Source organism: Penicillium psychrofluorescens (assembly GCF_964197705.1).
Source record: "Penicillium psychrofluorescens genome assembly, chromosome: 1".
Classification (NCBI taxonomy): Eukaryota; Fungi; Ascomycota; class Eurotiomycetes; order Eurotiales; family Aspergillaceae; genus Penicillium; species Penicillium psychrofluorescens.
The window spans coordinates 3,068,458-3,093,680 of NC_133439.1; the positions used below are offsets into that span (position 1 = coordinate 3,068,458).

At 50.2% G+C, this 25,223-nt stretch overlaps 9 protein-coding genes across 9 annotated transcripts; 4 read left to right on the top strand and 5 right to left on the bottom strand.

The window, feature by feature from the left end:
• Positions 1 to 795: 795 nt before the first annotated feature.
• PFLUO_LOCUS1139 (uncharacterized protein) lies at positions 796 to 2,701 on the top strand (the record flags this gene model as incomplete). Its single annotated transcript, XM_073778149.1, has 3 exons — positions 796 to 1,042; positions 1,091 to 1,583; positions 1,639 to 2,701. The coding sequence occupies 3 exons, from the start codon at positions 796 to 798 to the stop codon at positions 2,699 to 2,701; spliced, it is 1,803 nt and encodes a 600-aa protein (XP_073635232.1).
• A 504-nt stretch (positions 2,702 to 3,205) lies between these two features.
• PFLUO_LOCUS1140 (uncharacterized protein) lies at positions 3,206 to 4,999 on the bottom strand (the record flags this gene model as incomplete). Its single annotated transcript, XM_073778150.1, has 1 exon — positions 3,206 to 4,999. The coding sequence occupies one exon, from the start codon at positions 4,997 to 4,999 to the stop codon at positions 3,206 to 3,208; it is 1,794 nt and encodes a 597-aa protein (XP_073635233.1).
• Positions 5,000 to 5,592: 593 nt separating this feature from the next.
• Positions 5,593 to 6,445, top strand: PFLUO_LOCUS1141 (dodecenoyl-CoA isomerase; the record flags this gene model as incomplete). Its single annotated transcript, XM_073778151.1, has 2 exons — positions 5,593 to 5,777; positions 5,836 to 6,445. 2 exons carry the CDS (start codon positions 5,593 to 5,595, stop codon positions 6,443 to 6,445), a joined length of 795 nt encoding a protein of 264 aa, XP_073635234.1.
• A 195-nt stretch (positions 6,446 to 6,640) lies between these two features.
• On the bottom strand, positions 6,641 to 7,573 carry PFLUO_LOCUS1142 (uncharacterized protein; the record flags this gene model as incomplete). The annotated part of the gene is made up of 1 exon (XM_073778152.1): positions 6,641 to 7,573. One exon carries the CDS (start codon positions 7,571 to 7,573, stop codon positions 6,641 to 6,643), a length of 933 nt encoding a protein of 310 aa, XP_073635235.1.
• A 5,304-nt stretch (positions 7,574 to 12,877) lies between these two features.
• PFLUO_LOCUS1143 (uncharacterized protein) lies at positions 12,878 to 14,269 on the top strand (the record flags this gene model as incomplete). The annotated part of the gene is made up of 3 exons (XM_073778153.1): positions 12,878 to 13,173; positions 13,226 to 13,699; positions 13,756 to 14,269. The coding sequence occupies 3 exons, from the start codon at positions 12,878 to 12,880 to the stop codon at positions 14,267 to 14,269; spliced, it is 1,284 nt and encodes a 427-aa protein (XP_073635236.1).
• A 413-nt stretch (positions 14,270 to 14,682) lies between these two features.
• Positions 14,683 to 16,503, bottom strand: PFLUO_LOCUS1144 (uncharacterized protein; the record flags this gene model as incomplete). Its single annotated transcript, XM_073778154.1, has 3 exons — positions 14,683 to 15,190; positions 15,243 to 16,107; positions 16,161 to 16,503. 3 exons carry the CDS (start codon positions 16,501 to 16,503, stop codon positions 14,683 to 14,685), a joined length of 1,716 nt encoding a protein of 571 aa, XP_073635237.1.
• A 272-nt stretch (positions 16,504 to 16,775) lies between these two features.
• On the bottom strand, positions 16,776 to 18,547 carry PFLUO_LOCUS1145 (uncharacterized protein; the record flags this gene model as incomplete). Its single annotated transcript, XM_073778155.1, has 2 exons — positions 16,776 to 17,771; positions 17,843 to 18,547. The coding sequence occupies 2 exons, from the start codon at positions 18,545 to 18,547 to the stop codon at positions 16,776 to 16,778; spliced, it is 1,701 nt and encodes a 566-aa protein (XP_073635238.1).
• Positions 18,548 to 19,433: 886 nt separating this feature from the next.
• Positions 19,434 to 22,682, bottom strand: PFLUO_LOCUS1146 (uncharacterized protein; the record flags this gene model as incomplete). Its single annotated transcript, XM_073778157.1, has 3 exons — positions 19,434 to 22,405; positions 22,461 to 22,510; positions 22,561 to 22,682. The coding sequence occupies 3 exons, from the start codon at positions 22,680 to 22,682 to the stop codon at positions 19,434 to 19,436; spliced, it is 3,144 nt and encodes a 1,047-aa protein (XP_073635239.1).
• Positions 22,683 to 23,964: 1,282 nt separating this feature from the next.
• On the top strand, positions 23,965 to 24,753 carry PFLUO_LOCUS1147 (uncharacterized protein; the record flags this gene model as incomplete). Its single annotated transcript, XM_073778158.1, has 1 exon — positions 23,965 to 24,753. One exon carries the CDS (start codon positions 23,965 to 23,967, stop codon positions 24,751 to 24,753), a length of 789 nt encoding a protein of 262 aa, XP_073635240.1.
• Positions 24,754 to 25,223: the final 470 nt, after the last annotated feature.

The following is a 25,223-nucleotide window of genomic DNA, read 5'->3' on the forward strand; positions in this document are numbered from 1 at the left end:
AATCGACTGGTCTTTTTCTTTGTTCCCTCCCACCCACGATATTTGTTGACGCTCACTTTGTCTGACCTGCCAAAGCCCGCCCTGAGTCAGACACCCCATGGCTATGGAACCTTTGCTGGTCGTCATACGCTCATCGTGCGTTCCGGGTACTCCACCCGACTGCCGTACTGAGGCTTTGCCAATAACCAAGGGGTTTAGTCGCAGGGGTCCTCGTCAACAAAAGGGATCACGCCTCATTGGCTCAGCCGCATCCTAATCATCACATTGCAGGGTCACTGTGAATCGGGACAAAACTCTCCCCGAGATCGACCTTGCGAGACCCCAAGATCTGGTATCCGTGGATCGTCCTTTTGCCGGATTAAGGCTTCGCTGCGAGTCAGTAGTAGTCCCCGCCAGCGCCCTGGACCCGGATCTGCACCATGATTGGTCTCGTGGCAGATCTAGACTCACAATCCCGGCGCTATATGTCGGGGCTCGCATGAACTGGTTCAGCCGGCAGACCGCTGCCTATTTGCAGAGGTCCCCGATTCCCGACTTCGCCCGCTCGAAGGACCCTTATTCTTACTATTTGCAACTTCTCATCAGCAGACCGATCCTGCATGTCTCCTATACCATGTACCATCGCGCGCACCCAAGGATCCCTGGTCTGAGCCGGAATGGGCTGGATGCTGGCATTGACTCCCTCTCGGGGCTGCGCTGGACTGTATATAAGCAAGTTATGGTCCAACAGGAGTTCTACTTGTTTAAGTATTTTATCTAGCTGAGCTGCAATCTTAGTATCTTGAGTTGCTTATCATGAAGATCTCTTTGGGCAGTTGGTTTCTGGTCGTGGCCTTGTGCCTTGCACAATGGGCATCTGCCGCTACCAAGAACTTTGCCATCACCCTGACATGGGAAAATCGAACTGTTGCGGGCATCACTAGGCCGATGATCCATACCAATGGTCAATTTCCTGCTCCACAATTGTCTTTGAACCAGGGTGACCGTGTCGAGTTTTATATTCAAAATAACTGCCCATTCTCGGTGACTGTGCATTTCCACGGTAAGACTAGCGTGTCCGATACATATATGAGCATATTTACTTACGCAGAAATCCTCGCTACAGGAATCGAGCAGCGTGGCACACCGTGGTCGGACGGCACCCCGGGTGTGTCCCAGAGACCAATTGAACAAGGCGGCTCATTCCTCTACCAATGGAACGCAGATCAGTACGGTGCTTATTTCTACCATGCCCACCACCGCGGCCAGATTGATGATGGGTTTTATGGACCCATTTATATCACCCCGGCCAGTTCGGTAGAGAGGCCATTTGATCTTATCAGCAATAGCTCGACTGACCTCAAGGCTATGATGGAGGCGGAAAAGAACACATCACCAATCATGCTGTCTGATTGGAAACGATATACATCAGAGCAAATCTGGAGTTCCGAAGAAGCCTCTGGAGTTGATGCACTCTGTGTAAATGCGCTTTTGATTAATGGGCTGGGGTCCGTGAACTGCTTCTCGCAGGCCGAACTTGCTGCCTTCGTCAACGAAACGGGACTACAATCGTTTCTGGGGAACGAGACCTTGACAGACCTGGGGTGAGTTTTATGAGTGAGAGGAGAGAAAAAATCCATGCTGATGGAAATGCTTTAGCTGTCTACCTCCTGATCTTGTCGCCGCACAAGGCGCTTTCCCTCACAACTATAGTGCTCTTCTACCAGGCATGTTTTATGGATGTGTACCTACTGAGGCATCTCATGCGCTGTTCAATGTCAACCCAGCTGCTCAGTATGTAAGCTGGGACTTGACCAGCTCTGCCGGTGTCCTGGAGATGATTTTCTCCGTGGACGAGCACGAGGTGTACGTCTACGCCATCGACGGACGCTACATCGAGCCCCAGGTTGCCGACGCCGTCATCGTCCCCAACGCCAACAGATACTCAGTGATGGTTCCACTGAACAAACCAGCGGGCGACTACACAATACGGGTGGCCAGCGCAAGCGCGAACCAGGTTGTCAATGTCACAGCGACAATGCACTACGAGGCCGCAAACAAACTGAACCGGCCGTCCAACCCGTGGATCACACCTGCAGGCATAAATGCCACCGAGGAGACAATTCTCTTCGATGAAAGCCATGTCGTGCCTTTCCCGGTCGTCGTGCCTTCCACCGACGTCGCTGCAACTTACTTCCTCGACATCGGCCAGACCAACGCCTCATACGTCTGGAAACTGGCCAATCAATCCTTCAATATAGAATACGAAGAGTCACAGCCCCTTCTCTTCAACGAGTCCTCCATCCCATCCGATCTGTACATCCGCACCAAGAACAACACCTGGATCGACTTTATTCTACAGGTCACCACAGTTGGCCAGCCACGCCATCCAATCCACAAGCATTCCAACAAACACTTCGTCATCGGCCAGGGCAATGGTACTTTCAATTACTCGTCAGTTGCGGAGGCGATGCAGTTTATCCCAGACTCCTTTAATCTCAAGACTCCGCAGTACAGAGATACATCCCCCACGCCTCTCCCTGTGAATGAGCCCACCTGGTTGGCTATTAGGTACCAGGTTGTTAACCCGGGGGCGTTTTTTATGCATTGCCACATCCAGATGCATCAGAGTGGAGGTATGGCCCTGGCGATTTTGGATGGGGTTGATCACTGGCCTATTATTCCTTTGGAGTATAGGCTGGATGAAGCTGAAGCCTCTTGAGGGTATGTGTATAGGGTGAAGAGCCTGATCAGATATGCCAGGGAATGATATATACAGGACGAAATTTGGTACTATTGAACAGCCGGCAGAGCGATGGTGTTCGGGGATATGAATATCTTACTTTTCTGAGTTGCTTGGATTTCATTTTCAGGCCGAGGACATACGTGGGGATAATGTTGATATTTACTTTTGAATACTATGTGACAGGGAGAACACAAGTTTCGGAATACGGTTGTGCCATACCAAAATAGCTAACGGCTACAAGATTCATTTCAAAAGACTCCTCGGGTAATGGTGAAGATCAAAAATAAACATGGATATTCAAAACAAGACTGAAGGTAACATCGATCAACAGAGACAGAAGACAAAATGGCTGAAGAACACAACTAGAAATAACCATAAATACCTGATCCTACCGTTTCGCCTTATATCATTCCGTCATGAGAGAAAAGAAGAGAACATCCACCTCATGGAAGTGCCAGCTCCTCCCTGAGCTGAACTGTATCAATATGAATCTTCCACAAATTCCAATGTGCCAGGTGGAACTTCGTCCAAAATAGCCGGTTCTGGTGATTGCTCTTCACTCTCGCCTGTTGACGTTGAAAACTCGGCAGAGCCTGGCGAAGAAACAACATCCTCTTTAACAACCGGTATTATTGTTTCGGCTACCGGGATATCAGCCAGCGGGCTAGAAATCGGGCTGCTACCGGTGGCAGCAATGCTTGCCGAGGACAATGAAGACTGCGTAACGCTCACACTTGACTCCGTGGCCGACTCAACCATGTCGTGGGGGAATGGCCACATATCGGAATACGGCGGTGATTGTTGCTGCCAAGAACCTATGGAAAGAAAGGCCACAAGCATGCTCAGCACGAATAGCGCAACATTTCGTCTGTCGCTTGCTAGCACGCGGATATAGTTGATGACAAGCGTCTGCAATGCAATCTCGGGCTGCTTGCTGACTGGGCTACTCGATGCTCTGGAGTCTGGCCGGGACTGAGATTCTGGAAGAGGTGATGGCGAATTGTCGGATAGGAAGGCGCTTGTATTGCTGGGCGTTCGAAGATGTTGCGACACAGGCAGGTTTAGAACCTCAGTCTCCCGGAGCTCTGTATCATTTCTGAGAGATGGCAGACAGTCAACCTTGTCCAAGCTCGTTGTCCGCTCCTGTGACAAGATTTTCTCCAAATCTCGCCGAACATCTGGCGGCAACCAGAGCCCGACCTCGACATCGACTTTCTCCATTTCCTTCCAAGCAGTTGCCCAAGCTCCGGCACGCATCAGGCCATTTGCTGCGAATACTCTGATCTCCCATTTGCGGTTCTCGTCTGCATGCCGCAAAAATCGGCCTCCACAGTCAGGACACTCCTCGCCCTGCTCGCCATCCGTCTCGCTTTCTCCCCTATCCGAGAAATCTTCCTCCGAATCCGGAATTCCATCATCACCACCCAGGAAGTGGCCATTGTGCAGCCTAGAGCGTCGTAGTTCCAGACTTTCCAGCAATCGCTCCTCCAACAGATCATACATATCCTCCGGGTGGGTAATCAGCACGCCTCGATCACGTAGTACACCGGACCCAACTTTCTCCTGCAATCGCTGCCATCGCTTCCAATACGGTGACGGAAGGACCTCCGCAAGAAGTTTTTGATTATGAGGGTCAGCCGCGCCGGGTATAGGAAGGGAAGGCGAAAGCAAATTGCAATGGAGCAGCACGAGTGGGTGTTCGTTTTGAACCTTGTGCTTGTTCGCAGATGCGCTGGGGGAATAGTACGGCGAGCGTTTCAGCGGCGAGGAGCCAGGCGATCGCAAGCCTGGTCGGCGTCTCGGGGGTGTCAAGTAGTCGTCCTCATCCGCTTCGTCCTCTGTGTGCATCTGCATTGCCCTCACAGAGCTCGGTTTGCGGAAAGCAGCTTCGCGCGTACGAAGGGTGTGTATAGATCGCGGCGGACTTCCAAAGCCGCCAAATACTGCCTCGTCATCTTCGTGGGTGGTGTATAGGGAAAGGATTTCGTGGTGATCCATTGAATGCGCAGATTTCAGGTCGTCGAGGGAGTGCATGAGGACTGATGCTGGCCCGGAAGACAGGGACGAGCGACTAGACGTTGTTGATTTCATCTGATCCAGTTCCTCGTCCATCTCGCGGCCGAAGATGTCGCTTGCTGACTGACGCGTGGATGATGCGGAGGAATTGTTTTCGGATTCGGGCCCGGTGTCTTCGCCTGCGGAATCGGCGTCGCGACGTGCGGAATCCGATATGCAGGACGAGTCCCGACACGAGTCGTCGTTCAATCTCGCCATTGGAGACGGCAGTTGAGTCCACGAGGGAGGCTGTCGGACAACAAGGCGATCGGACGATCCCACGTTCGCCGTTGTTGACAAGCTTCCACCGCCCCGTCGTCGGGGCAACCGTGAGAACTATACATTCCGAACAATTACCAACGTGAACTGTTGATAGCCATGGATGTGTTGCAAGTGGATTAAAACAGGAAGAATAATATTGATTCAATTGTCTCAATAATGTCTATAGCTTAAACGTGATGTACTTGTGAGGTTGGGTGGAAATGCACATAACTGGCAGCTGGAAATGCCAGCGATGACGAAAGTGCATCGCGTTGATTGGCATCTGGCATCTTAATAGACTGGCACAACTATTAATGGAGCATTGCTGTGGCCTCATCTTTTCCAAAGACACTGTCACTGTTATAGAAACCCCAATAACCATAATCCGCACTCCGCCCAGGCCAAACACCGAAACGCCGGCATCATTACTTGGCATTGCCGAGTTCATCGCCGACTCCGCGATTCTACTAGACGCAATAAATATCCCCGCATGTGTGACCACCTCCAATTCTCACACTGTAATTAGACATCCAGTTTCACCATTATTTAACATGGCCGAGACCGTTCTTCTTGAATACCGCGGTCCTGTCGCCATCATTACTCTTAATAACCCGAAGAAGCTCAACGCGCAAAGCAAAGATGGATTCTATCAAATCGCCAAGTACCTTCGCGAAATCGCGACTCACGAGGAGGTTCTGATTACGGTTCTGACAGGTGCTGGGAGGTATTTCTCAGCGTAAGTCCTAATTAAAATCCGACACTGCTATTCAGCTTCACTCACCGTTCCTCTTCAGAGGAGCCGATGTCTCCATTTCGCGAGCCACTCCACCAGGGACCGACATCTTCCGTCATGGGCTTCAAAACACAGTCGCTAACAACCTCAATATCACCCGCGCATTTCACACGCACCCAAAGATTCTGGTGACGGCTTTGAACGGACCAGCCGTTGGTCTCGCCGCCGCTTTGATCTCATTCTCCGATTTTATCTATTCAGTCCCCACTGCGTTCGTGATGACGCCGTTTAGCAGCCTGGGCTTAGTAGCAGAGGGTGGAGCAAGCTACGGATTTGTGCAACGGATGGGAATTTCGAAAGCGAGTGAGGCTTTGATCCAAAGCCGGAGGATACCTGCCGAGGAATTGCGCGCGGTGGGGTTTGTCAATCATATTCTCCCGCAGGAGGGATTTTTGGAGGCTGTTTTGAAGGATGTCAATGACAAGATGGGTCCGCATCTGGTTGGATCTAGTATGTTGCGAATCAAGGCTTTAATTCGGCATCGACAGAATCGGGAGATGGATGAGCAGAATGTGTTGGAGTTGTTCGAAGGTCTTGATAGACAAGTCCAGGGTATTCCGCAGAAAGAGTTTGAGAAGTTGAGGACAGGCGCAAAGCGACACAAGCTTTGAGTGCAGTCCCAGGATCCTGGTAGAGATGAGGGCTCAATACAAGCATATTATATTGCCAGATTCGGTCTCAGGCCTGCTGTGCCATCCGTCAGTTCCAATATTTTGTAAAATATACCATTGCGAAAAGGAAGAAAGAAATAAAAATTTGAGCCTAATTATTTACAGTATCCCCTGAAATTCATTACCCCCGCCCAATCAGACAACTACATTTTCAACCTCATCGAAGGAGTCTTTGTCTGTTGTCATAGAGTCAAGGGCGTACTTCTTCTCCAGATCAACGATGTCAAGATCCTTATCCTTCGGCATGGATGCCGCATTCCTGACCAAATTCCATGTGTTCGACCGCTGGAAGATATCATCAATCTCTTCCAGAGATCTTCCGCTTGTCTCTGGAAAGAAGAAATAGACTATAGGCACAAAGACGGCATTGAGAACGGCAAAAATAATCCAGTAACGGTTTTTCAGGCTCGTGGTCCCCGGTGGCGTAATCTGGCCCACGACAAACTGACCCAGCCACTGTCCTGTCACAGCGACAGCCACGATCGGGGTGCGCATTCGGATAGTCGCAATTTCACCCGCGTATAGAAAGGGTAGACCAAGGAATCCCTGCGCGTAAAAGCATGCGTAAAGGAAAAAGAAAGTCGTGGAAACCGGGGCCAGGCTCTCCTTGCCGCTGGTGCCGGCCAGTACGGCCATCGAAATAGCCATGCCCCCGGCACTGATCATGAAGAGAATACGCCTTCCAACTCGGTCCACTGTAAATAAAGGGATGCATGCCGAAAGAGTAAAGGAGGTCACTAGGCCTGCGCTTAGCAAGCGGACGGGAGTGCCAGTGAAGCCCAAGCCGCTGAACACCGTCGACGTGTAGAAGATGAGTGCAGAGCAGCCGCACCATTGTGTCATGCTTTGTGCAATACCAGCAATGATGGTGCGATGAATATAGCGCTGGTCACTGCCTTTGAAGAAGAGCTTGAAACTGCCCCGGGTGGCCTCGAGTTGTGCTTGAATATGGTTCATCTCGGCATTCACCTCGTGGCTATCAGTTGGCTGATCCATCAATGCGGCCAGTACTGCTCGAGCTTCATCCATTCTGCCCTTTCGCGCAAGCCATCGGGGGCTTTCTGGCATGAAGAACAAGAATATCATGGCGAAGAAAGAAAACACGACAGGCAGGACGATAGTGGAGCGCCATTGGGCGGAATTCGACCAAGCGGCGAAGAAGCCAAAGTTGACCCAATTTGGTAGTGAAACTCCTGCACTAATGAAAATGCCTTCCATAATAACGAACGCTCCTCTGTGCCTTGTGGTGGAGCACTCCGTCTGCCATACAGGGATGCTGGCGGAAATCATACCAATGGCGCCCCCGACCAAGAGTCTTCCAATGACAAACTGTGACAGAGCAAATGCGGATGACTCGATGGCCAAAGCGACTACTGAGAGTACCAACCCGCAGAAGATAGATCGGCGGCGACCGATCTTGTCACCGAATGCAATACACGAAAGGGCTCCACACATCGCGCCAAGGTCGTAGGAGGCCGTAACAACACCTGTAAAAGTGTTAGACAGCGCGGAAGCTGCGGAGATACGCGGAGTCAAATACCAAGTATAACTGCGTTATGCGATGCTTGCGCACCCGCCGTGTTCACTGTGTCCAGAGCCGGAAATTGCTAAAGATTCGTCAGTGACTGCTGGAGGAAGGAGAAAGAGATTTACAAACAGAGACAAATGTTGGAAGTTCAGTGATTCCCCCTGTAGACCCGTTATTGTATCCAAACAGCAAGAAGCTGGGCATCACCACCAGCGCCACCATGGCAACCTTCAGGCGCGAGCCGCGCTGGCCAAGGAAGCTGAGAGGAGCCGCAGTCATGATGTCGTACTGGTCCTGAGAGTTGGATCTTGCTACTCAGAATTTCCGACAGGGGGAGACACTCGCCTACTCGGGAAAGATGTGCAGGCTTTATATCATCCCCCTCCTGTGACAAGGTTACGGGGCTTCCGATTGATAATCTGGGGAAATGTCCGGGGAATGCAAACGCCGGGGTTCGGTCATTTGAAATGTGGGGCGGCAACCCCGGCATTTACGCATATGCCAATCATATGTATTTATTTATGCGTCGCTGCTTCTTCCCTTCTGAGGTGGTCCCTCGATGACCGCAAGGCTGGTACGACATACCTTCATATAGTTATAGCCTTCATATATAGTTATAGAAGCCAAATCCTTACTGTTCGTAAAAAAAAAAAATTGGGTTGGAGATATTTAAAGAGGGACGTTCCTCAAATACAAAAAAAAAAAGAAAAACAGCCTACGCGCCATCTGGTTTTGCGATATCATGTCGTTTCCGAACTCAACAGCTCCATCACAGAGTCAAAGCCATATGGAAGAATATACTCGCTTGTATCCCATTGGCTATTTCCTATAGTCTGGTCATCCGAGCACCATCTTTTTGCCTCAATACTTCCAAGGGTCTCTTTCGGAGGTTCCGGAGATTTCGGAGCCTCCGTCAAGCAATGTAGATCTGCGAGATCAGCAGAGACGCGCAATGTGTCGCAGAGCTTTTGAGACCAGGTCAGAAGATTATTGCTGATTTTTGCCAGGTCTTCAACATGGCCTTCTTTAGCTGATTGTGCAGTGGATTGTGCGGTAGGTTGTCCTGCTATAGCGTTGTCGATGTGCTTCAAATATTTCCGAAATATTGGCCCCGACGGCGTTGACCTCTGTGGGTACTCACCAGTGCCAGTCGAGATGGAAATTAGAGTAGACAGTAATTCCCCCGGCAATTCTGGGCCGAGAGAAATGGGACAGGACAAAATCCACTCGGCGATTTGTTCATCAGCATCAACTCCCACGCTTTCTGAGGAGGCAGAAGGTGTCATGATTGAGTTGGCAGACTCCGCATATTGTGGCGCTGAAACTGTCGGATAACTTATAGGAGAACTCGCTTGATGAAGCCCCATCTCCGAACCTTCCAGTAAACCTTTGCATGCACTTTCCGCGCAGCTTGATTGCCAAAGTCTGTACGCTCTGGTTTTGTGGCCGGTATATTAGCTCCTTGTCGACTGAGTAGGTTCTCTGCCACTCACTCTTTGCGAAATCGTGATCTCTTGCGTTTCGGCTCAGGAATGGAGCACGGAATCTTGTCGGTTTGGCAATTATGACAGGGGAAGCCATTTTGGACATTACACCGGACCTTTCTGGTGCGGCATCTGGTGCAGGCAATTATTCCTCTTCCCTTCTTGAGGGATAGGCCAGAATTCAGGCGTCTTGTATCCATTTTCGGAGCGTTAACAGAGGACATCACGTTAGATAGACGTGATCCAAAATTCAGCTTTGAGATTCTCTCCTTTAAGTTACCGCAAGTTTTGCTAGAAAAAGCGTGCGGGCTGGACACCCGGTGTTGGTAAGGAACGCCGATTTTCCGACAAAGTGGGGTAGCAACGTTCCAATTCCGAAAGTTCGGAGCAAATCGAATGAAGTGGAATCAAAAATCTTTCTTACCGCGGGGACAATCAGGTCGGATAAATGGAGAACAATTGGCGGAGCTGTAGAAATCGCCGAAAATCAGGTGCTGCGCTGTTCTCCATCCACAAGGATCCCGATATCCCTACTCCCCAAACCTTCTGCCAATCGGTACACACCAAGCAATTCCTAGGGACATCACAAGTTCAAGTAATACTTCGGCTGGAGACTGTGGCTATTCTGGCACGGAATCTTCATATTGAATTTGAATTAGAAACAATTTCGCTCTGCCTGAAATCATCGACGATCCTTCGCTCATTTTCAGCCCCATACATTCACAGTTGGCACCCTGTTTTGACTACAAGGCTTCAACATCCCTAGACTTTCCTCAGTAGAATAACTTCGGAGGCTAGATAGAGTTGCCCTTAAAACCTAAAATCAAAGACAGAGATACATCTTCTGCAAAACAGACCTAGTCAATGGAGAGGCTATCCTCTAGTTAGGAAAGCCTATGACTTAAGGGGCTATGCTTACAATATTAAGAAGCCTTAGCAAAATCCGTAGATGGCTCCATTCGATATTTACATATCGTTTCCGTTCGGGGAAAGGAAAGATAATGAATGAAGGTGACGTAGTCAGTAAAGCATAGCAAAATTTAATTCTAAAGCACACTAATATCTTAACTTTCTTGAATCACTGACTCCACAATATACTAATACTAATATGCAAAATATCATTAACGGCTACACATCTAACAAACCCCTAATGCGCGCAATCACCTAGATAAGTAGGTAGATCGACAAGGGACGGCATCGGCAGTTAAATCTTAAATAGCTAGATGAGCTCCGGCGAGTCAAGGACTGTCTACCGAGCTCCGTGATTCGGGGAAGCTAGTGCGTAGAATCGAGGATTGTGACGTTGAGGTATAGTGAGGCCGTGTGGGTAGCTGGCTTTTGGGCAGTCGGACCGTGGGAACTCAGAATGAAAACGGTCATCTCTCTCTCTTTTTTCCATTTCATCTAATCTGTTCTTTGAAAAGTCATTCGATCTGGCATCCAGATCAGACATCAGGTCTACAGTGGGTTCTGAGAGTCATTTTCTCGCTGTCAGGCCTCCTGCCTAGCATTCCCGCATAGTAGCCAGCATGTACAAAAGCAAGCCACGTCGGGCGGATGAATTCATCATTATTATCATACCTTGAGTTTTTTCCAAGAAAACCAATCCGTAGGGAAATGGCTGTTGGGTTTAGTTTTCATTTTTGACAACGTGCAGATTGCACCTTCCCACACCACATGAAAACCACAAACAAGCACATCATCTGCATACTAATTGCGCCATCTGATCTCGGCCGACATGTTTTCTCATTTCTGGAGATTTCTCAAAATAACCCTTTGCGAAGGAACTTAATTCTTTTTCCATTCATCCGAAGCCAGTTCATTAGTGCAGATCATTCGATGTCGTCGTGTAGAACTCTATCTTCGCCATCATCATTGACGATGATGCAATAAAGGATCAAAATCGTTAGAGAATAATGCTTGGACATAGTAAATAACGAGAGCTCGTTATCCATTCTTCAATTCAAGATTCTTTTTACTGTTCTACCGCTGTGAAATCACCGTTTCCATTCAACATGACCTCCATAGCAACCCAAGAGGATATCAAAAACGAACATAAGAATGCGGTTGATATTGAAAAACAGAATACAGCTGGTTCCTCTATAGCTGAGGTTCCTAGATCTCTAGGGCAGGGGGTAAAGTCTGAGATGAATCTATGAGACTCCTGGATCACTAACACCGAACTATAGTCTGCATTGGCTCTGGGAGCGTTTGGCACGACATTAACGACTCTCTCGCTGAGCCTAATGGAATGGAGAGGCGTCACCACGACAAATGTCTATGTTGCGAATTTCTTCTTCATCTCAGCATTCGGGTTGGTGGTCACCGCGCAATGGGAGTTGTCTATAGGAAATGGTTTCGCATATACTGTTTTCAGTGCTTTTGGTGAGTCTCAAAATCACTTTGGAAAACTTCTCGAGGCTAATGGATTCCTGTCTGGTAGGCCTCTTCTATGCCGGTTACGGTGCTCTCCTCACGCCTTCGTTTGGCATAGAACAAGCCTACGGCAATGACACGGCCCAATATAACAATGCGGTCGGCTTCTTCATGATTTTATGGACAGTCTTCGTTTTCACATTTCTCATCGCCTCCCTTCCCAGCAACCTAGCCTACATTTTGGTCTTTTTCCTAGTTGATCTTGGTTTCCTCACTATCGCGGCAAGCTACTTTGCTAAAGCGGATGGCAATTCTGCCGCTTCTACTGCGCTGAAGAAATCAGGTGGAGTGTTTTGTTTTCTTGCTGGATTGGTGGGGTGGTATATTGTTTTTCATTTGCTGTTAAAGGATTCGCTTCTGGATCTGCCCCTGGGTGATACTTCAAGATACTTTGGGAAGAAGAAGAAGAAGGGCGAGTAGAGTTAACTTGGTGATGGGAGAGCATTGTTTTTCGCTCTTTAACATACATTCATAAATTCTCACAGCTCCATTTGCCCGCTGCTAGTTCCTCCAGGGTAGTATACCTTTACAAAAGTATCTATAGGATATGTGAGCATTATAGGATATCACGAACGACTAATTTTGGGTTTAATGTTTAAATGTGGGAGCATCTCTTAGTTCAATTTTGAGTTTCCTAGAACCACAATTGCGTCAACATCTATGCTCGGTGGACCGCAAACCTCTCCAACGATCTGCATCTCCTACCTGCATCTCCTACCTGATAACGACATATTTCTCTGACTTGACGAAAATGATGCAAAACAATTGATAGGTCATCATTTCGGGCGACAGCTTGCTAGCAAGCCATTTGCCTTGCCAGACCACTTGCATAGATATACAGGGCTTCTCCTCTCCAAAAAGTAAAGAATCATTGCTAACTTTGATCGAGTTGCCTCGCGGACTAGACTCATATTGTATCCAACAATGACGCAGGAAAGTGTGCCAGCAACAGATCCGGCAGTTTACGCCTCGTACGAAGCTCAATGGGCTAGCGTGCCAGACACAGCAGACGCATGGCTGGCACGAGCACGCGAAGTTGCTGCCGTACTAGCGCAAGACGCAGCGCAACGTGACCAGGAGAATAAATCGCCGCGCGCGGAGGTGGCCCTACTAAAGCTTTCCGGCCTGCTAAAGCTTCTTGGCCCGAAGAAGTACGGCGGCGGTGCGCAATCCTGGGAAGTCGGATATAAAGCGATTCGTGAGGTGGCCAAAGCAGATGGGTAAGATATCAACACCGCTAGATCAAGTTTCCATATCTAACCGCATACCTAGTTCCATTGGCATGCTCCTTGGCTATCACCTTCTCTGGTCTACGACAGCCAACGTCGTCGGCACCGCCGAGCAAGCAGAGCGCACCCAAGAACTGATCATCTCCAACAATTATTTCGTCGGCGGGGCTGTGAACCCACGCGATAATGATTTGCGCATTACCTCTGATGGAGATGAGATTATTTTCAATGGATCCAAGCACTTCAATACCGGCGGCGTAGTATCCGATCTGACCGTCTTGGAAGGCGTGCTAGAAGGAACGAACGACCATATCTTTGCCTTGGTGCCGACCGTTCAGCTGGGCATCCGATTTGCACATAACTGGCACAATATCGGTCTGCGCTTGACTGAATCAGGCGGCATCACGATCAAGGATGTCCGGGCACCGTGGACGGATGCGCTTGGCTGGGATGCAGCAAGCAAGAAGCCGCGCGCCGATGTTTTGCAGATTCCATTTGCCAGTTTACTCTTGCCTACGTAAGGAATCGCTTTTGAATTACGCTTAATCAATTTATACTGACATGCACTGGCAGTATCCAACTCGTCTTCAGCAACTTCTACCTAGGCATAGCCATCGGGGCTCTAGAATTCGCAGCCAAGTATACAACTGCCTCAACGCGCGCCTGGCCTTTTGGAGGCGACAACAAAAACTCCGCAACGGATGAATTCTACATCCTCGAGCGATACGGCAACTTCTATGCGCATCTGCGTGCTGCCGAAGCCCTCACCGATCGAGCGGGCGAGCAACTGTCCAACATGTATAGCCTGCACTCAACGAACAGGGAGGGCGTGACAGCGCAGGATCGGGGAGAGGTGGCTGAATGGGTTGCCAGCGTCAAGGTTGTTACTACCGATGTTGGACTTAGTGTTACCTCCGGTGTATTCGAAGTGACTGGGGCGCGTGCGACGGCGCTGAAAGTGGGCTTGGATCGGTTCTGGAGAGATCTGAGAACACATACGCTGCATGATCCGGTGGCTTATAAGAATCGGGAACTTGGACGGTATGCACTTTTGCATGAGGTGCCGGAACCTACCTGGTACACCTAAGACTTGAGGTCTACGCGATGGCTAGGATTCATGCGTTGTTGAGATGGAAATTCTATGATACTTGTATGTAGCTAGGAAGCACCTACATGAAGCGAAGTCCCTACTACTACTGACCGTAGTCGGTTAAGGTCTTTATTGGTATATTAAATATATGGGGCTTCACAAGGAACCAGGAATTGTGTATTATTGGTGTCGCGATCGGTTTTAAGGATAATTGTATAGCACTTTTGGGTATTACACTATTAAAGGTCTTTCCAAAGTCATGAGAAATACAAGGCCTATTCTGGGAAGCGGAGGATCTACTATCATACGGTATTTAGATAAGCTATATCAGGTTAGGGTTCGGATTTCGTGAGAGTGCGGTGGTATATCTGACCCCGAATATCGCTGTCAATACGTAATCCCGTGCCTAATCACAGGTTCGCCATTGCAACAACCTTCTTCTCCCACACCTGAATCTCTTTGCTTTCCCTCCATCCAGGTACTGGGAAAAGCTTCGGTCCCAGGATCTTTTTCTGGATTTTTCCCGTCGGCCCTTTCGGCAGTTCGGCATCCACAACCCTCAGCACCGTTGGCAGCTTGTAACCTGGCAGCTTCTGCCTTAGGTCCTCCCTGAGATTATCAATGGTAAACCCAGCCTTTGAGCGCTGCTCTCCCTTTAAGAGCAGGGCAGCTGCAACTCGTTGGCCGAATTCTTCATCTGCAACGCCCACGACCGTAGCCTCAGATACGTAAGGCAGCTCGAGGATTTCGCGTTCGATATCAAGAGCGGAGATCTTATATCCACCTGACTTGATGATGTCGACGCTTGCACGGCCAAGAATGAAGTAGTAAGGCCCCTCGCGACGGGCGATGTCACCTGTCTTGAAGTAGCCTTGTTCATCATGAGCTTCGAGCGTAGCTTTGTCATCGTACAGATACCTGTTTCCACGTAAGCTAGTATTCTTTATCAAATAAGTAAAAGGTTACATACTTGCAGAACATCCAAGGCGACTTGACCAGAAGCTCGCCTTGGTCACCTTCAGTGAGCTTCACTTCCAAGCCAGGAATAACGGTGCCAATGGAGCCAACAGGGAGATTGGTATCAGGCTCCGCGCTGACCTTAATACAACCAGGGAGCTCTGATGCCCCATATCGAGCCAAAATAGGTTGTTGCCGGAGATTCGTCCAGAAAGTCTGAACGGATGCCGACAGAGCACTCGAGCCACAGAGCACTGCACGCAGCTTCCTCGCCGCGGCAACATACTCTGCCCTTTGTGCTGGGGGAAGAGTGGCGATGTGTTTTTCGAAATACCATTGCAATCGCATGTATATTGTCGGTACAGCTGAGAAAACAGTGATTCCGCCTGCCTTGAAGCGGTTCCAGATCCATTCTGGATCAAAACTGTCTGTTTTGAACTCGATGCATGCGCCGAAGTTTAGGAAGGCGAAGAAAGATGTGCCCAGGCCCGTTGTATGATGTACTGGGAGAACATGCAGGCCCACATCTGTCGGGACGATGTCGTAGCCGTCTCCGACGGCGGTGGCGTTTTCGTCGGTGTATAGGCGACGCATTACGGAGCCCTTGGGCTTCCCCGTTGTACCGGATGTGAAGATGACGACCCCGGGAGCATTTCCATCTAGACTTTTGGTAGAAGAGATGCTGATGTCGTAGGGCGTTAGGTTGGACTCTTTAAGCAGGTGAGACCCGATATCGAAGCATTGGACATTACTGCCGCGATTATTGACATATGCCTTGATTGAGTTGGCAAGCTTGCTCGCCGAGCTCGAGTGCACAATGGCCACTTGCCGGGCTTTCTGTACGAAGTACGCACCCTCTGCAACGGGATTTTGAATTGCTGTTGCTTTTGTAAGTAACTTTTCGTTTTCGTTGATTGGGAGATCATCATACTCATCGGCACGACTGCTGCGCCGAGTGCGATGACAGCGAGAATACCAACGGTGAACTCATAGCCACCTGCGGCTAAGATACCCACATAGACCTCTTCATTGCGCTCAATTCGCTGCAAGACATCTTTGTTCAACGACGACTCTAGGTAAGTCCGGTAGGCCAAGACATCTGCCAAGAGATCACCGTACGACTTCTCGACTTGGAGGATGTTGTCCCTTATCGCGAGATGATTGCGCCGAGCAAATCGAAGCAACTTGGTGAACAACGGGCAATTTGGTAGCACATTGCGACCAACATGCGGAGTAACCAACTGGATGCGGTCTGTGTTCGGTGGAGTAGCCATGGGGAGCGCCGGCAGAGTAGGTTTTGAATTATTTGGACCGACAACTGCTACGGCTCAGTAGACATTCTGGCTTTAATATGTGCGTGGTTTGTCTTAACAGGTTGAGATAACAGATCCATCGTCTTGTTCCGTCCGGGGTTTGTCCCCTCCACGAAACCCCGGACCCACATCTCGGCATCCGGGAATCTAAACCCCAACGCCGAAGCGGGCAGGTCAGTGATTTGCCGTAAATCGAACAGCTAAATTAACAATCTTTGGTTATGGCGCAGAGTCTAGACAGCCCATGCCTCGTCGCTAAGCCAACTATCCAACCCATCAACTAAGAAATCTGCCAACGGCAGAACCCCCATTCCTTGCTCGTCAGCAGACGTAAACGGCCCTGTGGAGACAATAGGCTCTATGCTGTGACCTTGAGGCGAATCCAAAAGACCATGATCTTGTGCATACTGTGAAAATTGACCCATATTCGCTGTCGCTCCCTCATAGAATGTCGTACAAGGCGTCCACATGTGACAAAGATCGAGCGGAAACCCATCAAAGAAGAACTGCTGCTCCCGAGTGAGCGGCAACAACCGTTTTACCACTGGCGTCGCATTATGTCGTTGCGCATTGAGTATCGATTCCAATACTTTCGACCCACCGATTGCTGATTTCCAGCGCTTGCTGAGTTCCTTCAGGCATAAGCGCAGGACCTCCAGATCGGGCTGACACGCTTCCCATAGTTGAGGTATTGGTCGTAGCGACACGAGAAAGAAGCTTGACGCGACGCAATAGCGTGTAAAAATTGGAGCGAGGTGTCCGATATCGTCGCGGACGAGAAGTTCCTGGAAAATACCGGCCACGAAAGACGCTGCCAGAATAGCCTGTGCGGATATCGTATTTCTTGTGCTTGGACGGCCAAGGATGGCTAGGCTGATGAAGTATGGGATGTGTAATTGGCGCGTGTTGAGGTTATATCCGCAAAGGGAGTACTCGTCTGCATTATTTGCGCTTGGATGAGAGATTCGAAGATGTGTGGGTAAGACCCTTGGCCAGCGGAATATTTGGTTCTGATAGTGTTCCTTCTTCGATTTGGTTAATGAATTCCGCGAACACGATTCTGTAATATCTCCCAGGATGCAGCAAATATCCGCATAGTGTATGAATGACTCGGCATCATCGGCTAAACAGTCCTTAAAATCGGCCGCGCACAGGGGAGCCACGTTCACATCTTCGAAGCTGATGGCTCTCGGTCGACCATGCGCAACTGACATGAGCATATCTCTGACCTGTGCAAATAAATGACTAGTCAATACCTCTCTCTCCATTGACACGGCAGCACTATAATAGCAACACTTACCACCAAGCTCCACCAAAGCCGCCTTCTCACAGACGCATTCCGCCCCTCCCCAGGATCCTTATGCAAACCGACCTGATACGCAATCCCAACACCAGTCTTAAGCCAAAACTCTCCCGCATCATAGGAGACATGCTCCGGTCCGTCGGGAGTATACCACTGCAGCATGATAGTAGCTTTGATAACCGCCAGGGGATTCTCCTCATGATTAACGAAAAAGAGTGTTTTTGCCCTTTGGTAGAATTGTTCCGGTGTTGCGAAAGCCAGAACACCAGGTGAAGGCGACGCTCTGCTCGCAGCCAGAAATAAAGACTGGATGAGCAGGAGCGAGGGATGATTTTTTCTTTCCGAGAAATCAAAATCCAGCTCGCCATGCGTGAGAATCGGCGTCCATGGATGGCAGAATTGGAGGAAGTTGTCGATGAGGGCTTGGCGGATGGATCGTGGGGGGAGGTCGAATGCTTTGAACATGTGCAGAACGGAGTCTCGGAGTCCGATAAGCTCGTTTGATTGGTACGATGGGTAGGCGCGAGATGAGTCCTCGTCAATTAGAGTGTCTTGGTCGATATAGTGTGATCGACCTATATAAGTAGTTGACTCTGGGTTTCGGGTTTCGTCTGCATTTTCTGACCCGGTAGGTATTCTTTGGCTCGTACTGCGGGAATTCGGCGTTACAAGACGAGAGCTCGGAAATGTCTGCTCTTCCATTGTGGAGGTCGCGAGCAGTTGAATGGGCACTGAGATGCGCCTTGTGGATTTTCCCAAGTTTAATAAATCATCAGATAAGTCCGATCTATTCGCGAAAGAATGATCAGTGGCCCGTCGGGGTCTTTTTCTTGTCCGACGTCTGGTGCGAGGTCAGTGATTGCTTGTAATGCTTGGGGAACAGCTCCATACATGCATTCAATGCTTTGATTTGTACATGTCAGGCATGAGCCCTGATCTGCTGGAAATTCACACTTGATCTATAACCTCGATTAGTTGGTGTGATATGCAGATGGATCAATCAGGAGGCAGCCCAGCGATACCTTTTTCCTGTTGCAGTATGCACAGGCCTGGGCCAGCTTTCCGCTAGACATGTCGGGCGGCTATGACCTCTGGTAAAAAGTAAGCAATGTAGGACTGGAATAGTGAGAGAGGTTCAACGGTCTTAGCCTCAAGGTTGCGGTTGGGCGGAGGCGTGTCACGTGAACGCATACTACGACGAGGATTCCATAGATCGGACAGAAGAAAGAGATAAAACACTTTAAGAAGTAAGGAATAGACATTTTTCATTGACTTATATTAGATCGAGAACTAAGTCATAACCTAAGTATAACATGCACATCGTCATCAAACAAAAACACGCTGATGCACACATTCAACAACAGAACAAATGGCGCATTTTTCGCGAAAAAAAACCCCCCTACCAAATCCCGAGGGAGGGCGATCTAGATAACAAAGAATTGACCCGAAAATACAAAGAGCTCCGTTGCCATATCCTGAAATGAAAAATGAAAAAAGAACAGAAGAAACGAAAAACCCAATCGCTAGATATGAACGAGTAAATGCAAAGGTCGCCAAAAGAATACATATACAAAAGTGAAAGAAAGCATCATGGAGCGTTCCGGGATGTCGAATTGTCGGGACTCATCAGTTGGTAATTCTGGTGCTCCTCGAAAAAGCTGAGCACGTCCTGCGGCAGGTACTCGAGCCATGGCAGGATTTCACCGTTGGAGAAAGGGAAGGCGTCGGGGTGTTGGAGGGAGTTGACGTCCACGTCGTGGCTTTCGATCATCATGCCTCCTGCGTGCGAGCCCATGTTCGGATGGTGGAGTTCGGTCCCTCTTGATCCCATGTGGCTGCTGCCGGGTTGTTGGCTGGCGGCTGAAGGCAGTGGGTAATTATAGGCTGGTGTTTGGCCAGAGGCTGGTAGAGGCTGATTGTAAGGTGACTGTGCTGCAGCAGACGTGCGGGAACCCGATTCCGGGTAGGATTGATTCATGCCCAGATAGTATGTCGAGTCGGGGGTGTTCATCGGTCCGGACGGAACTTGGGTATACTTTGCGTTTGCGGTGCAAAGAGGTGTCCTGACTTCGTCTTGGGTGTGAGAGGCAATAGTCTGTGGATAGGAAGTGCTCGATCCCTCCCCAGCATTTGACTGCACTGGCAATGATGGATAGGTTTGGCTGTACTGCGATGAGAATGTTGGCTTGTTGGATGGAGATTCGACCTGAGTGTTAGGCATCTGATACAGCACGCTCAGATTGGGTTGGGAAGAATTCGTGGCTCCCGTAAGGGCCCATCCAATTGCTTGTGAAGAGTCAGCGAGACGTCCAGGAATCAGGGCATTCTTGTGCGTACCCTGACTGGGATCAATCTTCGGTGACCATTTCCCATCAGTCGAAATGTCAGCCACTCCGGCATCCCCCGGGGTCCTGGCCCGGCACCAGCTAGTCAGGGGGAAGGGAGGAGCGTCCTCCGAGGCATTCTCCATATCCTCCGCCGTGTAAAGGAGGGGATCAACACTCCCTTTGGCCTTTTGGTCGAGCACAGTCAAGATGTACCTGGTTCCCTCCCAATAAGTATTCAAAGCCTTGAGCGCCTTGTAGCATCGTTGGTAATTCTCCTTGGCGGCAGAGGCCAGCAAAATGTGTTTGGCTGTGGATTTGCGTTCCGTCCCATTTGACGACGACTCCATGGTTGGCATGACAAAGCCGCTGGATTGATTTGCCAACAACGCTTGGGGCGGCGGCGAGCCCGATCTTGAGGAAGGCGACGAGTAATAGGCACTTTCCATGAGGAAAGCGCACGCTGCAATGTACATGGGCTGGCTGGTAAAAGGATTGCCAATGAAACTTTTTCCATCCACTAGTTCCGAGAAGGACAGGATGTCGGCAATGGTTTTGGCGGAAGACATCGACAGCTCGCGACTATTTGGATACAAGTGCTGGATAGACCCACCAAACGAGTTCAACAGGGTCGGTTGATGAAGGAGGACAATGAGGGTATGGAACCAAAAGTGCAAAAGAATGAAGTTAGTCCCCTCTTTCGCCTTGACGTATGCTTGGAAGTTGGCTGCATTGAAATGAAGCTTCGGCGACAGACGCTGATAGATGCCGGTCAAATCACTTTCCATCCCTGCTAGCCTTTTGAGCGTGTCCGATGTAACGTGATTGACATCCTGAATGCCGTTTATGAGATCTGTCACTCGCCCGTAGAGATGGATTATACGGATTAAGGGCGGAAAAGGTGCTGGCCATCCGTTTGGAAGCTGTGATTCGGACTGCAAAGGAAAGCGTAACTCAATATCCTCGTCTCGTAGCGTTACGGGTCGTCCAGTCCCTGACGAAATGACTCGATCGAGAAAGAAAATGCTCCAAAATGAGTCCACTCGTTCCCGCTCTCTGGCGCGCTCTGTATCCACAGGGGGAGGCCTCGTTGCTGCCTTTTGGGAAGCCTCGAAGTCATCGTACTGATCATCTCTCAATTTCCCTGCCTGACCCGTCATAACTTCGCTTGGTGTCACACCGCTCAAACCATAATTGTGCTTCAACCCTTGGAACTTTTGCAAACCAAGATCTTGTGCCATCCGGATTGAGATACCGAGATACATCCACAGGCCACTATCATGGTTGGACCCGAACTGTTCATACGCCAGCAGCAAGCATGATTGAACAGCAGATAGTGTTGGACATGACAAAGAATCCACGAGTGCGCTCATCGCTCGGTGGGCAAAGGGTTGACCGCGGTCCCATCTGTAGATATCAGGTGGGGGCAGAGATCGATCAATAGGTTGAGCTTGCGGAGGACCGAGTAATGGATGAGGCGAAAACCGGGCAGCCAAGGAACAGACTGCATCCACCAGCATAGTATCGACTTTCTTGTCTTTGAGGTCTTGGAGGAACCTCTCCCGTTGTAGGAAGGGGAAGTTACAACCAAGGTGAGCGAAGAAAAGATCACAGAGATGGGAGACCAGATTTGAGACAGGAAGGGCATCATCACTGTCGTAGAATGGAATCGTATTGGCATCGCGGTTTTCACCAGTGTCTGTTACACCGGCCACAGGTGCTAACCCTGTATCCGACACTTTCGGGCTCCGCAAAGGTGAAAGGGACTCGGAGGACAATGATGCATTGCTCTTGCGGGAACCCCGAACTTGGACGACCATCTGTTTGAAACCGGGGACAATGGCGGTAGGTCCGAAATATCGAAAATAAGGGACATGAGTGCGATTGCTGGAGCTCATCGAAGTGCGACTGCTCTCTGGACTGTCTTCCGCCGCTTGCGAATCCGACTCCTTGTTCGTGCGCAGCAATGTCTCCCCGGAGAGGTCTTTCAGTTCCGCTTTATTCGATGTCCGGGGCGATTTGTCAAGGGTCAGTGGAGGCATGAATATCGGTGTGGGATCTGGGGAGCTGCTTTCGATGGCGCGCGAGGCGCGCTGGCTGTTCGGATCATGCTGTGCACGAAGGGCGGCGGCTATGGGAGGTGCCCGGGATGCGGAATCCGATTGGGATCGTAGGTGGGCGGTGGATTCGCTGTATCCGAGGCAGACGTGTTTGTAGTCAGAGCATGTTTTGCACACTGTGGCCAACCCGTGAGCAGGTTGTATATCCAAGGCGTCTCCGCGCGGTCCTACCTGGTTGTTCACCGGAACATCGAATCTTGCGCCGACGGCATGTTAGACAACTTGGAGTATGTTAGTACCAGTATCTCCCGTTCATGATATGGCAACGTACGCGGCGTTGACTCGGCGGCGTTTGGTTTGCGGTTGGCCATCGGTTGCGACAAAGCGGATCTGTCTCGGAGGAGGAGGGGGAGCAATGCCGCCGTTCTTCTTGTTGGGAGAAGGGGCGCTCATCGCGAGCAAGGATTATCCGTGATCACGACCCATCGGGGTGCTCTAGGTTACGCACAGGTTGGCAGGGCAGATGAAGCGATAAGGGAGGTCGTGGGAGAAGCGCAGAGAGTCGGGAAGGGCGATCATGGAGAAGGGATGAGGGCAAAAATGCTCGGCAGGGAGGGACGATGATGAGTGAGGGGAGGGGAGAAGAGAGAGGATGAGGAACAAAGAGGGGACCGAGTGCAAGTACTTAGTTACCTAAGTTAGTTAGTGTTGGTCGGGACAATCCCTAACGAATCTAATCACGAGAGCTGGTCCCGGCGTGTTGGCCCTCGCTTGACCGCCCATGTTTGTTGGTTTACCATACAATTATTTCTGTCGGTCATGGGACTGTTGCCCTGGTGGGTCACGTTTCTCTTCATCCTCGACTAACCGTCCATCCTCCTGGGGTGAATCTTCTGGCCACCATCATGATTGCTGGATTGTTCCTGCAGACCTAGTTCCGGGGAATCGGGAGGTTGGCCCTCTAGATCATCACATCGCCTACCTTCTCCGCAAAAATGTCCAAAACTCCGGGCCTGCTCCGTCACCAACATGGGGCCGGTGGGCTAGCCACAAACTTCCCGCCATTGACAGTCCACACGGACCAGTCGGTCGATTCTGGCGTCTCCACGTCTTGCGCGACAGAGAACAATTCTAGAATGCACACTATCGGGCTGGCCATACATCATCATGATGTACGAGAGGGCTCGGACTTCGATGGATCCGGTTGCAAGCATGCTGGCATGCCAGCATGCCCAAGCATCCGTTCCCTGGAACCTTGTCCCTGTCTCTCCTTCTGTCTAGTCGGATATATCGCCTGGAGAGTGTGAATGTTCGGCCCGGGCGTCGGCAGTACCCCACTATCTCCACGCACGACTGACAAAAGCACTCCGTTGGGCTGTGGCAACAACACCCTCCATTCTCCGTGGCAATACAATGGCCCACCCCTCGGTCTGCTCCCCGGGAGTTTGGGATGAATGGCGATAAGAGCTTCTGCAACCACCTCCATGCATTCTTTTTCATTCGCGACACACACCATCCGCAATTCTTGGAAGCATTCTCGTGTCCCGCTGTAAGTACTCTAAAAACCGCTAGTCACTCCTTTCAATTTATCACCCGGGTTTTGTTTCAACGCCACTCCTCAGGCATGAACGCCCTGTTTGGAGCCTTCGGGCAACACAAGCTGACGTGGTGTTGGTCTAGTCGCCTCAGCCTCCCCCTCTTCACAGCCAAGCGATCCTTGAGCCAGACCCCCGCCATGTTCAAAGTCCATCCCGATTTCGCAAAGACCCAAGCCGCCCGGCCTGATTTCCGCCGCGATGCCGAAGTCACCTTCTCCAAGCCCCCGAACCCGGAGTGGACGGATGGGAACGGTGCCAACGATGGCGGCGAGAGCCTGAAGAAGGAACATGTCGAGATCGACCCACACGCCGAGGGCCGCCCTGTGACATCCAACTACAAGCTTTTGATCTCGGGAATGGTGCCCCGGCCAATCGCCTTGATTAGCACCAAGTCCAAGGATGGCCAGACAACGAACCTCGCGCCATTCAGCTATTCACAGGTTATCAACCATGACCCTCCGCTGTTCGTTGTTGGATTCGTGGGATCTCTGGAGAAAGCCAAGGATACGCTGAAGAACCTCAATGAGACAAAGGAGTGCGTGATCAACATCATCTCGGAGCATTTCGTCGAGGCGGCCAATGCAACCGCCGTCAATGCCCCCTATGGCCACTCCGAATGGGAGGTTTCCGGTCTGCACCAAGCACCCACGTCCGTGGTGAAGCCTGCGCGCGTGAAAGAGTCGATCCTTGCGATCGAGGGCACGCTTGTCGAGACCAAGGAGTTTGAAAGCCGGTCTGTTCCCGGGAAGAAGACGGGCGTTCTGGCTATCATTGAGGGTGTTCGATTCTGGGTGAGGGAGGACGCCATCGACGAGGAGCACAGCCTTGTCGATCTCAAGGTGCTCAAGCCGATTAGTCGGTTGGGTGGAATTTCCTACGGCCGGACTACCGATGCGATTGAGATACCCAGACCTCATTTTGAGTAGGCAATGTATATTTGATAGAGCTGGAATGAGACATGAGCATTACATAGGGCATAGACGCACACGAGATGGGTTTGTCAGTGAGATACACGATTTGTCAGATTGGAGAGGTTCTTACCAACATTGAAATACGCATATTTGAGGTAAACAAATAGCCTAAGTGAATAATGCATTGGTAATTTTCTTGATTGGTCATTCCTGCTTATCAACACGATGATAGAGATGGTCCGGGCCAAAAACTGTTGATCTTGACAAGAAATCATTTACAAGGTAGGCGAGAAGGAAAAGGAATAGAGTTAAGATACTTAGAGTCTGTAGTTAAGGTTCTTATGCAGATCAAATCCATTGAAAATAACGCTGTAGATAAGTGCAGACAACCTGACATATCCGGGAGAATAGCCTCGCCAATTGCTGAGCAACGCAGATAACTCACTAACGTTAGTTAACTAGATCCACAACTTACAAAGCCATCA